Source organism: Mugil cephalus, chromosome 1 (genome assembly GCF_022458985.1).
Source record: "Mugil cephalus isolate CIBA_MC_2020 chromosome 1, CIBA_Mcephalus_1.1, whole genome shotgun sequence".
NCBI classification, from domain to species: domain Eukaryota; kingdom Metazoa; phylum Chordata; class Actinopteri; order Mugiliformes; family Mugilidae; genus Mugil; species Mugil cephalus.
The window spans coordinates 15,028,172-15,041,161 of NC_061770.1; the positions used below are offsets into that span (position 1 = coordinate 15,028,172).

Here is a 12,990-nt window from a genome sequence, read left to right on the forward strand (position 1 = left end):
AGAGGAATGCCAGAGGGCCCTACAGTTCAAATCACTGCAGATCAACTGTCCACAGTGGCCTATGTGCCTATATCCTTTCATTTCTCCATCTCCTTATCTACACTAATTTAAAAATTCTTACTAGTAATTGAGAAACCTTCTTTCCCGATGCTGATCATTATCTTGTGATTACCAACGTGGTTTCACAAACTAGTGCAGATGAGGAGTAAGAAAGGAGTAGAACAGGCCACTTTGAACATCTGGGTCTAATCCAATGAAGAAAAGTGGGGCAGAGTGGATGGGTCTCTTCTGGGACAGGCAGAGTGACAGTGGGCAGGAACAGAGCTTGAGAAAAGCTTCAACAGCCTTGACATGATCAATACATCTCCAGGCCGACTTCAGTTTAACCTGCAGTCTTTCTGAACTGACTGATTGCTGTTGTACCGACACAAAAATCTTAACAATTCAAGAGGATGTTCAGCCGTTAGAAAGATGTTGTGTTATTGAATCATGCCAGACTAAATGTGAGTTTCTCCGCATGCTCTCTCCTTCCACTCTCTCTCGTAGTGAATAAACAATACCTTCAACTCCTGGGAACCACGCGGGGAAAGAGAAAAGAGGGTTATAACTGTTACTTGTGCTGTCAGGTCAGCCGCCATCTTCCTCCTTCTTTGTCTTCAGCATTCACACCACTGGATCTCCTTATGAATTTCACCATGCCATTTAAAAAAATTAAAACGTACCTCTGCAGAGTTGTGCAATGGGCTAAAAGCACATTAAGTTTCTAGCCTTCACCCTGTCTCTCCTCTATTTCCTCTGTTGTGTAAGAAGAGATTAGGAGGGAATCCATACCCGCCATTTGGCCTTTGCAAAGTTCTTCTCAAACTGGGCACACACACCATCCTTCAGGTTCTTCTCTGATGCACCGTTCCCTGCAATCCTAACGCAGATGGCAGACAACGCACAAGTCAATGCAAGCCATGTAAATGTGAGTCAAAGTGCGAATGCATTCATGCAATTACCATTCATGCCAAAGAGCGTCTTGCGCTGTGATTCTCAGCATCTGGTCCACTTCCATAAGTCGACAAACAAGCTCCTTAGCTGGAAGAGAAAGAGAAGCACAAACGTGAATAGAATGAAAGATGTGATAAGAATTTACAAAACACATGAGAAATCATGCATATCAATCAGCTGTTTGAGCATGGTGAGACGGAATGTGATGACATTAACGGCTCTGTGGCGCAATGGACAGCGCATTGGACTTCTAGTTACACACGGAAGAAGTGATTCAAAGGTTGTGGGTTCGAGTCAGTCTTTATACAGTTTCCCTGAGGGAGTCATCCCAAAGGGATCGATGAAGTTTAGTCTAAGTTGACAAAGATGGTACAAAGGTATACAAGAAAGTGGAATGTATTGCCACCATGTGGTGGAGCCATGTACCTGCAGGTGAAATGTCATCCCAGTAAGGAGAATCAAACTCAAACTCTCCGGCAACAATGCGACAGAAGATGATGCGATTATGTAGATCCGTGTTCTCCTCCTCTGTTTCATCATAAAAAGGAGGGTTACCTGATAATCTGAGAAAAACGGACAGAGCATGAGATCATGCAAATGACCAGGGGAAATTACATCTATAAATCAAAGAAAGCAATTAGCCAGCTCGGTCTGGTCGTACTGTCAGGTCAGTTATTGCTTTTGTAATCAGCGGTGGAGACTCACAGTATGAACATTATGACACCCACAGCCCAGCAGTCCACGGGACGGCCATATCGGTGACGAGCCACCACTTCAGGAGCTGAGGAACAAAAAATAACAGAACAGACACGGAGAGTTTGTGTTGGGAGAAAAAGCATTTGAATATGGGTTTACATTTAAAAACCTTCACATCTATATTCCTAAAGTGCACAGACAACTTGCATCCAAAGACTACCTCCTCCGTACTCCCCTTTTCTAACCTCATTTCCATCGAGGCTTCTATTTCTTTTTCTTATTTACTAGTTTAATTACCCAACTCAACCTCACCCTAGCCTTTCGGTGGTTAGAGCCAGACTCTGCACTTCGAGTTGCCCGCACATAAACTCAAAGATGCAGAGATGAGTGAGGTAATACAGTGGAGATGAAAGGAGATGAAAACAGAGGAGGAGGGCAAGTGTTGGATGCTTTCAATTCTATTTACGTGTTTCGGGGTTTATGTTTTTTTTTTCCTCTGTAAGAGGTTACATATTATCATCATCAAAAGCAGTAAAGAACTCAGAAAAGTAAAGTATGCCTCCATGCTTGCATTCAGAAGACAGAAGGTAATGGTAATGGGAACATGTACACGAAGATTAAAGCAGGAGAAGAATAAATATATGTATAAAAAATAAAGACTTTCAGAGAGCAACCTACCTAGGTATTCTGGTGTTCCACATGGCTCTGTGATGGGTCCATTCTCAAATCTGGACAGGTAGAAATCACGCAGGACTACTTTGTTGTGGTTGTTTTCTGTGTAGTACATCAGGTTTTCCAGCTGCACAAAATAAGGAATGTGCACAGAAACAGATTAGATAATCACAAGCAAGTGTGCACTATGCAGAGACTTTGCGTATGTTAAACAAACTCATTAAACAGGTCAGTACAATGTCAATGTCATTAGGTTTTCTTTTATTAAAAGTAACAAGAACAGGCAGCATTACACAGCTGAAGAGTCATGGGCCTTATCTGCTGAATTATTTGATAGATAATCAAGTATTTTATTCTCTTTGAAAGGTGACATAAACTACTCATAATAAGTGACACATAAAATGTCGCTGTTCTAATCATAAAATCATAATTTACATAAATACATCAAAGTGTCTCAGCATCCTTAAAATTAGAATCAGAGGTCCCAGAGGTGCCAAGAGGGTGAGAGGTGGAGCCTTAAAATCTGACATCCAGACTCTCATTTGCTGTTGAGCTGTGAGGTGTCATCATGCTAAGATATTTAAAGATCTCCCTAAGACCTTCAGCAAAGAAAAACACTGGGTATGCCTCAGAGTCATACAAGGGATTCAAAACAAAACAATCTCCAACTTATTTGAAACCCATTGATTCTACCGTGATAAAAAGCCGTTCAGACTGAAAAGACTTCGGAGGTCAGGTCAAAACCTTGTGCTGTCAGGTCAAACTAATTCGTAATCTTGGTTTAACAAGTCAAGAATCTTTCATTTGAGAGGATGACAAGCCAAGCTGTCAACGAGACCGAAAGGATCTCAATGAATGCTGCAATACACTGAAGTATCATTTTTGAATGGTGAAAGGTAATACAGCATAATACACCTATGAAGGAATGAATAGTGGCTTCTCTCTAGGAATTCATTTCTATTCCTGCACTTGACACAATATGTCATTTTGATACAGTTTCATATGTCTGTGACATTTTTCAGACCATATAAACTGACATGCAGTTCCACCATCTACCAGTAGGTGGAGACTAACGCCCACAGTGTTACATATTTCTATCTTAATGACTGTATAATGAGGTCTAAAGATATGAATCCATCCGTGGTTATCACTAGGGACTGCTTTAAGCCATAAAAACAGTGTTTACTACCGTTGTAAAATGTCATCAAATGTTCAATCATTAACTGAGATGGCATTAGCAATCATTTCATGAGTCTCCACCGAGATTCTGTTGACTGAATGCTGAATATTGCTTTCTGGGGTGTGTTGGAGAACCGGTCCAATTACTCTGTAAAGTTTCTTTTCTTCTCCCTGCACTCCTGTACTTCTAGAGGTAAGTCAACAGTCTATTCTACTGTAATGTACTCAGACGCACACACAAATAACATAATTGCCGGGGGAGGTAGAAAGACAGTCAATGTGTACCTTCAGGTTCCTGTGAACTATGTTGAGGGAATGTAAGTACGCCACAGCCTCGAGGACTTGTCTGATGACGTTGGAAGCATCTCTCTCCGTGTAATTTCCTTGGTCCAGAATCCAGTCAAATACATCTCCCCCTGTGGCGCTGCACGCAGCCACACACACGCGAGTACACACATTGCAAGATATACAAATAAATGTTAGTTTGCAACTCTGAAAATCAAATTTTTTTCTTTTTGTTGTCTTCTGTTTTGTTTGTTTTTTCTGTTTGTTTTTTTTTTGTTTTTTTTTGTCCATTAGTAAGGCTACGTGCTTGGCTTCAGGAGGCCTGAGGCTAGCACTGCTAAGCAATTGAAAAAGTAGAGCTTTGGTCATTACTCCAACAGACTTGGTTAACTCTGGAGATAAACAATGAGAGTGATTATCAGGTGTCGCCCCCAGGAAGGCGACTATTGACTGGGCCGAAGTGCGAGCTACAGAAAAAAAAAAAACGACCCGGCGTGGAGTCGGATGACAGCAGCACTCTGAGTGCAGTTTTCTTGTCTATGTTCCTGGAAAAACAATATCCACTCATCAACAAACAAGGTTTTCAAACCAAGCTGCAAATGCTGAAAGTCATAAGTGATGCACGTTGGATGGGTTCTGGGGTATCGATCCCGAGCTCTCCGCAGAGGCTCTCTTGTAGCAGAGCAGTGCTTCAGGAGCACTGAGTAATGCTGAGTGTGGCTGAGAGCAAATATCTCATCAAATCTAACACCTTCCCCTGTTGCTGAGGGGAGCAACAGAGCACACAGTAATAAGAGGACACATTCAGCCCCCACCTCTCGACCTGATGGATCTGTGTGTGTTAAGGTACATAAAGTACATGAACAAACACGCACTTAAATGCACACTGCCAAGCACGCTTACACAAGAAAGACAAATAATGAAAGAAAATATAGAGGGAAGACTCACAGTTCCTGGATGATGAAGTATTCTTTCCTCGTCTCAAACGTGTCTATCAGCTGAAGGATGTTTGGATGGTTGACCCTAGAACAGTCAAAAGGGAGTCAGAGTGGAGTGTCGTATCCCCCATGGCTTTTGAGAAGTCTTAAATTAAAAACAAGACCTTTCGGGCATTAATCTCTTTAGGTGTGTAGATATCTAAAAAGCATCTGAGCTTACAAAATTAACCAGGGCTATAAAATGACTTATGTTAATCCCAGTAACTAAGCGTCCTCCTCTCATTCTCCTTCCTGCCGCCTTTCTATATCGCTCAATCATTCACCCATCTGTTCACAGACTTATTGCGTACAATTTCAGGATCATGATTTCGTTCTTGGCAGCCTTGCGGACTTTTCTGCCGTCTTTCTTGAGGAATTTCTTGCAGACAAACACCTTGTCTGTTTGTCTGTCCTTCGCCAGGCACAGCTCGCAGAACTCCTTCCTACGCAACGAGAAGAAAAAATAGACAGAAAGACAGACAGACAGACAGACGGACGGACAGACAGACAGAGAGAGGCAGAGAAGGTGGACGAAATGTTAGGAGAGGGATGGAAGATCGAGAGGACATAAAAATGTCTTTAGCCGGCGTCGATCACATCTGAGAATATGGAGATGCAGCATAATTTTCAAATTAGCGGGTGAAAGGACTCTGGCTGTTTTTGGTGAAATACAGAGGAAGAATTTAATTGGGCTATGAGTCGTGAGGTAGAATGAAAGGGTTGTAAATCAGGTCTCAAATGGGTCTATTGCTGCCATCAGCCGGGCATCGTTGGGCTTTGAGCCTTTAGGCCATAGAGCACTTTACCTAAATGGATTTTGAGAAGCTGTGTGATGGAAATCAAAACCACATTATTCCAAATTTAATCTTTAATATCCAAAGCATAATATCGGAGTGAATTTTAATGTCTTTCTTTCTTAGACTTAGATAGTTAGACACTAGAAACCATTAGCAAAAATAAATAAAATAAAATAAGCAAAAAACGTACAAGGTTTACAGATGTACAAATCTACAAGAAATAAAAATAGATGTAAATATACAGTTTATACATCAGAAGGATAAAACTATGGATGGAGGAGCATGGGTAACATGGAGTTAGCTTTTACAGAAAGGAGAGTTGTTGTACAGCTGGAAGGGTATGAATGACTGAGAAGGATATTTTTTTCTTTCTGTACTATATTTACATTTCTGACCTTATTAAATGACATAGTGTACATGCGCACACAAATGCTTAATTCAAACTTAATGTATTTTTAAGTATGGGTTATATAAAAGATGTGAAATCTCCGAGGCCAGACGCTGATGTTACCATATGGTCTCTTACTCTGATTGCCAGTTGTGTGTATCGTTTGTGCGCGTGCACTTGCGTGCGTTCGAATCAAGGAGAGGTGCGCATTAAAAACAAAAGGGGTCAATTTTTTCAGCCAGTTGAACAGAAAGATGCTTTTTTGCAGTCTCTCAAAAAACCTGTCCAAATATTTTTAGGCATTTCGTGGAACATTTAAACTGAGCGAATGAATAAATGAAACTCTGGTACACGCCAGCCTCACGATATTGCTGTAGCTTCTGTCATTCCTGCAGTTATTTGAAATAATTCATGAAGACAATAAAACCCATCTGGGAAACCTGAAACGTTCCCATGAATTGTACATGGGAGAGGGGAGGGGAAAGGGAACAGAAATCCATGCGTGGCGCTTTAAGGTACTTACGCTCGAAGGACTTGTCCGATCTCATACTTGTCTGTGACATCAGACATGCTATCATAAGTCCGCCCATCTCGCAGGGCAAGGCACCCAAATGGCATGACGGCATTCACCTGAAAAAATAAAATGAAGGGAAAAACACTTCAATCCTTCCATTGTGTGGGGTGGAAGGTGGGGTGGGGGGTCATCTTTAAGTAACAGACAAAGGCATTGCAGAGAAGCATGGGCAAGCATGTTAAATTGGAATAGAGTTACTGATGAAACATTGTGAAAGCCTCCCAGCGGCTGAAGTCAAAGAAACTAAAGGAGCACCATCACTATTACTCTTGAAAATATACTGTATATTGGAGAGCCGCACAGGCAGCCAAGTCTGAACGGATCTGGATACAAACGCTTCTGGCTGCCTGGTTGCGTGCCAGTCTTGTCAACAGATACTAAGCTACCCACTAAGCTTCTCTCTGCTCTGCTAAAGTCTGCAGATTCTGTGCAACGTCTGTCAAGTTCAAGTTAAACTTCGCTCATAAAGGGCATCGTCCCCGCATCCCTAAAGCAGCTGGCCGGCTTCGGCAATCACTGGAGTCCGGAGTAACTCTGACGGCGCTGGGTTTTAATGACGGGACAATTTGTTTTTTGGGTTGCAGTCTGCGTGTGCATGCGTGTGTGTGTGTGTGTGTGTGTGTGAGAGAGAGAGAGAGATCAGCAGTTCATCATCTTTTAAACTTTCGGTGAACTTCACTTTTAATTTCTGTTTTTTTCTCACAGTTAACACTGCATATGCTGAATGTATGTAGTTAAAATAAAAATATACACTACATCTTCGGTGCTTTTCAGGCGCTTTTCAGAGCAAGGACCCCAAACTGATGGAGAGATGAAGTACAGCCCTCCAACCAACTATATGTATTCTACATTAAATTTGGCTTAGTGCTATTTATAAATATACATTATTACTATCATTTTGCATTCAATATTAAACTCTCTCTTATCCCTTTACTAAAATATGCTGGATTCAGGAATGTATGCATCCCACAATCGCGTTCTTCTTATCATGTCCACCCCAAAATAGCTGGTGACCCCTTAGAAGGTCCCAAACGCCCAGGTAAGAATTGAGGATCTAGATGGTGAATCAGCAATCAATATACCATCTCACCACAGTCCTCAGGCGGTCCTCACCCACATCTTTTAAACACTCCATCTGCAGTTGTAGACAGATTCCCTGGAAGCTTCACTTATCCACTCTCGAGGTGCCTCTCTTCGTCTAAATCCCCAACTTAACCCCTTCCTGTTGGGCATTTCATGACCACCGCTTCTCTCTGATCCCTGCCCGCAGTCTGTCTTCCGTCTCCGCGGGGCTGGGCCCCACGGCAAGACAAGTCTGCGCAAGTTAGGAAGTAGCTATATGCGATGGGAGGTAACGGGGCAGTAGAGACGTAGCTCTGACTAATGTGAGCATTTCCGGAGAGGAGTAGTAATGCAGTGAAGATGACTTGATGGTTGTGTTGATGCTGTGCCCAAGTGAGGGGGAGAGGAAGAGAGCGAAAGAAAGGATGTGGGAAAAATTGAGAGCATGAAATGAGGAATAAGAACGGAATGATAATAGAAAACCTCAGAGGTAATGACATTTTGTTGGTGCTAATTTAGGATTAAGGAATGAATACCAGCGATGTAAAATCCTCTCTCCTTGTAGCGCTCTTTCTCTTTGTGTGTGTGTAGCATGGCCACTGTAGATGATAGGGCCAGAGGTGCTTCTGGCCTATGGTGGAGGAGGGGCTGCAGAGTAATCCCAGTGCTGGCCCTAATCTCTAATCTGAACCCCTAATCCACAGCGCTGGGATACACTGTGTGTGTGTGTGTGTGTGTGTGTGTGTGTGTGTGTGTGTGTGTGTGTGTGTGTGTGTGTGTGTGCGTGCATTTATGAGTGTGTGCCAGAGAAAGTGCAAAAGGTTGATGCGGATATGTCACATGCACAGATATGAGTTTGAGCAGAAGTGTGCGTGCCTGCGTGTGCACTTGTGTGTCCATATGTGCGTCCTTGTGTGAGTGTAATGCCTCAGTGAGATGGACGGAATTGAGCGGTGGATTGAAAAGGCCTATTTTTTTATTTTTTTCCTCCAGAAGATTATATAAGCCCAACAACATTCCCATGACAGTGTCCAGGACAGTGAAGGTGAAGCATGGCTTGAAATGGATGAAGCGCACCCAAACGAAGTGCTCCCAGAGAGATAAAGCAACAACTGCCATACACCAAATGCTATTTGTCAGTAAGGGTCAGTTTTTCAATAACATTTGAGACACTATATTCTGAGCACAGTTATTTTGTCCTTGTCTGCTCTCTAACTTTTAACAAACACTCTCTGACTTTGTTCAGACAGGCGCATCCTAAATCATCTCCCTCTGCCCCATTCTGGCGGAAACCCAACAACGCTCAGGCGCGCCTTTAATATTAAGTAGGAGCACAAAACAAAGCCAACAAATGACCACTCAGCTAGCATCTACAACCTCTTGTTTTCATTTCTGCATTAATGTTGTTGTTAGTCACCATTCATTTTTATTCAGTCATATTTTCTGATGTTTTGTGTTTTATAACAACATGACATGTAATATTAATAATGATATTATAATAATATTAGAATGGGGAGGCCTCAAATAAGCCCATCATGTTTTTTTGTGTGTGTTTGTTTTTGTTGCCCTTTCATTCTTTTTACTTAACATTTTATCTGTATTAAAAATATATATATATATGTGTATATCTATCTATCTATCTATCTATCTATCTATATATATATATATATATATATATATATATAGAGAGAGAGAGAGAGAGAGAGAGAGATATGTCCAATCTGCTTACTATAGATGCACAAGATACACAGAAAGAGCTTTACCTGGATTGTTTTTTTAAATATTAATACACACACATATATATATATATATATTCTCTCAGTCTATTTTTTTCCCCTCAGTAATTCTCTAGGTAATCATATAATAAGTCAAGTATTTTACTCTTTGTGAAGTCCTGCTTCACAAATCACTTGACAGCTAAAGCACTGTGTCTGACAGCGGAACTATCTGTCATGTTTATTAACTATATCAAGCTACGGCTACGAGCCACAACCACTGTTAGTAGCCCACAAAGATTGAACGACGCAATACAACTATAATACAACTATATATATATATAAGTAGGTCGATTCAAGATACTATCAGCATAGAAAATATAAATTGCTTTGATATTGCAAACCAGATGAGGCATTTAAGCTCGCTGCCCCCGTCCTGCCCTTCAATATGTGCCGCGTCTGACAAGCATCTGTGCAGTTGTCATTATGCTACAGGTGTTAATATTAAACGGCTGCCTTTTTTTGTGCCGCTATTAGACGAGTTAAGCTTACACGGCGAAGTACTACAAGTGACTCATTTCACACACTGGCAAATAAGCTCTGCAGCTGCCAACACACCTTAGCGAAGAGAAGGCCTCTCATTAGTGCGCTCTTCTCAGCCTTCCAGTCAATATTCCATCTCAGCGTCTAAAGACAAAGGCTCGCGTCACCTGTTTTGGATTCAAAAAAGGAATCCGAGAAAAGATTCATTCATTGTTGGTGCAATCGACTGCAAACTAACGTTTTTGGCAAAGCATCATTAACTTAAACGAGCTTCTTTAAAGTGTTTGCACTGTTGCTGTCTGTGCAGTACACAATAAAGTTTCTCTCTAACCAGGAAACTTTTTCACTTGTTTGTTTACAGTCACTTTCTTTGGCTAGAACTAACAGTAATCCCCTTCTCTTCTTGATGTCTATATAAACTCCCTGATGACTTTGAAGGTAGATACCTTCATAAAGCATAGCATAAAAAGCGTTTTAGGTGTGAAGTGAGGCAATCACTCTGGGATCTGCCCTCCTTTTAGATGTATACTTTCCCCTTGTGCCGATGGTTTCTCCGCTTAAAAACTCAGACGCCATAAAAACGCCACACCTGCAGAATACTGAGTCAGTGTGAGCCTTGAAGTTGACGAAGAGAGAGTAGGCGGAGACACGGGAGGATATGAGAAGAGAGGAGACGAGAGCTGGGAGCTTGCGGAAAGGGTGGGAGATGGGGAAAAGGGGTGAGAAACGATGGGAACAGAGAGGCATGGAGAAAAGAGCGGCGTGACTAAGTGAAAGGTGGATAGGTAAGATACATGAGAACAGAACCAAGTACAAAATAAAGTGCAGAGGCAGATCGAGAGTATCTATCAAAGTCGCAGGCTCACGACTAGGTGTGTGTGAATATTTACAGGTGAGTGTGTGCGCGCGCGTGCACCTGTGGGCACGGGTTAACAGGCTTTGTGTGAGTCATTGCATTTGATGAGGCCATGAAAGGCTGTCCCTGAAGTCAGAAAGCTCTTGAAGGAGAGCTGACAGGGCGACCTTACTTCACAAATTTGCAGCACACATCCTGAACGTCTGCAGGATTGGTTGATGCAGGCGGGATGCAATTAAAGATAAAAGTAAAGAAGTAAAGACGCAATGCAAAATTTCAGCCTTTGTTAGTAATCCCACCACTGATCCCACAGCAGCAGGTGCCAGGTTGAATCAGTGAAGCAGTGAAACAGCACTATGTTCTAGGTGTTCTGACGCTTCAGCTGCAGAAATTATCAGTGTTTTTTTTTTAACGTAATTCAAAATAGGGATGTGCACACAGGAAGAATAGAGCCTTTCATGGTTTGTAAACAATGTGATGTTTTTGAGGGGTGGGGCTTAACTGGATGCAACACATCTCAAACACTATAACTTGGTTAGCGGCGGTTAGCGTCTGTCAATGGACTGTTTTGACACACATATTTTAGAGAATATACTAATACACTCACTCCCAGAGACGAGTGTTATTTTAAGAAGCTGGCTCTGACTGATTGGACCACATTCATCTAACCCTACACTTTCACTCACTGGATAGACAATTTGACCAAAGGAGGACACAGAGGGAACAAAGCACGCAGAACCAAAAAGACATTACTAGAAGTAAGTGGAAACACTGTGGAGGGTAACATAGTTAATGCAGCTTCTGTTTGGACACCACTGAAACACACATCTAACGTTGCGTTACCTGGCGGTTAGCATTAGCATTAACATGTAACAAGAATCCCCTAAATAATGATTAACTTAACATAATTTCAGTCACAATGTAATGTAACCCATAATGTTATCCAGGCTGAAACTGATGATACATTACATGTTAATCTTATCTGACATGAAGTGTGCACGTTGGTGATTGTCTCACTCCAATCTTTTCTTTTAATCGCCAAAGCGAAACCAAAGTTGTCTATGACTGGCAGTGGCTGGTATGTGATAAAACTTCAAGTTTGTGTTTTTGATTTTTCGGTTGAAGCACCAAAAAATATAGCAAAACGACATTTTCATGGTTGAAAGTGACAGTGTTAGTCTCAAGCTTCCTCCAGTTCTGCCTCCATCTAACATCATGATGTCACAGTGACGTAGGCCGTGAAGGGTCTATTAATCATGTAGCAACAAGAGGTCTAGAAATGCCAAATTCAGCTTGTTGGAGTGATGATAACTTCGATATTGAGAAGTGAGCAGGATCAGACAGAGCCACAGCCTGGTATAGCGCCACCTGGCTAAGAATTCTGAATACACTGATCAGGCATAACATTACGACCACCTGCCTATATTAATATTGTGTAGGTCTCCCTTGTGCCTCCAAAACAGTTGTGATTCATCAGAGAATGGACATGGGCCTTTGGGTCCTATGGAATGAGGAGAGGGGCCTCTGTGGATCAGACTTGTTCCAGTGCATCCCACATATACTTGATCAGTTTGGGATCTAGTGAGTTTGGAGGCATCATGCCTAGCCTGGTCTAGGTGGGTGGTACATGTCTAAGTAACATCCACACATTTTATCGTCACAATATAGTCAATGTTATTTACTTCTCCTGCCAGTGGTTTTAATGTTGGGGCGGATCGGTGTAAGTCTACTAACACACCATTTGGATTAGATTATCGGCCAAACAATATAGAGGAAAAACAACAATCTCTGAGGGTCTTATAATCAATCTGAGACATTTTGGTGTAAACAACAAATTCTAGTCTATGGCGCCCAGATGACATCCATAAATACTTGCTGTTATTCTTCTGTCCATCACAGCATAAAGCCCACCCAAACAATTTGATTAACCTGGCAGATCTTTGCCAGAGCACAACCAGATCCAAATGGAGGGGCTCCAGGCCAAATTTCTGCAAAAAAAAAAAAAAAAAGTTGGCGTGGAAATTTGTCTGGTTTCCAGACTAATGAAGCCATCGATGGCATTTTCTTTTTAATTAGAAAGCAGTGATGGTAAGAAGAGCAAGCACTGCCCATACACTGGCCTTATTTTTATGGTCTACTTTTACTTGAAAGAAAGAGAGTTATGTAGGTAACTAGCTACTGGAACGTGAATCAATTTTCTAGATTTACCCATATAAATCTTGTTACATGTGCACAGGGTTTAACATGCATCAT

General features: G+C 41.7%; 1 protein-coding gene across 3 annotated transcripts in view; it reads right to left on the minus strand.

Annotated features, from left to right (window-relative positions):
- Positions 1-12,990, minus strand: part of camkvl (CaM kinase-like vesicle-associated, like) — a 39,707-nt gene that overhangs the window by 3,271 nt on the left and 23,446 nt on the right. Inside the window, exons 2-11 of one of the 3 annotated variants that reach the window (XM_047590841.1) lie at positions 6,511-6,617; positions 5,114-5,245; positions 4,774-4,848; positions 3,826-3,964; positions 2,368-2,488; positions 1,699-1,774; positions 1,420-1,556; positions 1,002-1,080; positions 832-919; positions 561-569 (exon numbers count right to left, since the gene is read on the minus strand). In XM_047590841.1, the coding sequence (XP_047446797.1) occupies positions 561-569; positions 832-919; positions 1,002-1,080; positions 1,420-1,556; positions 1,699-1,774; positions 2,368-2,488; positions 3,826-3,964; positions 4,774-4,848; positions 5,114-5,245; positions 6,511-6,605 (951 nt within the window). In that variant the 5' untranslated portion in view covers positions 6,606-6,617. Of the gene's footprint in view, positions 1-560; positions 570-831; positions 920-1,001; positions 1,081-1,419; positions 1,557-1,698; positions 1,775-2,367; positions 2,489-3,825; positions 3,965-4,773; positions 4,849-5,113; positions 5,246-6,510; positions 6,618-12,990 lie in introns of those variants that run through there. The other 2 variants (XM_047590855.1, XM_047590849.1) reach the window with 2 other exon arrangements.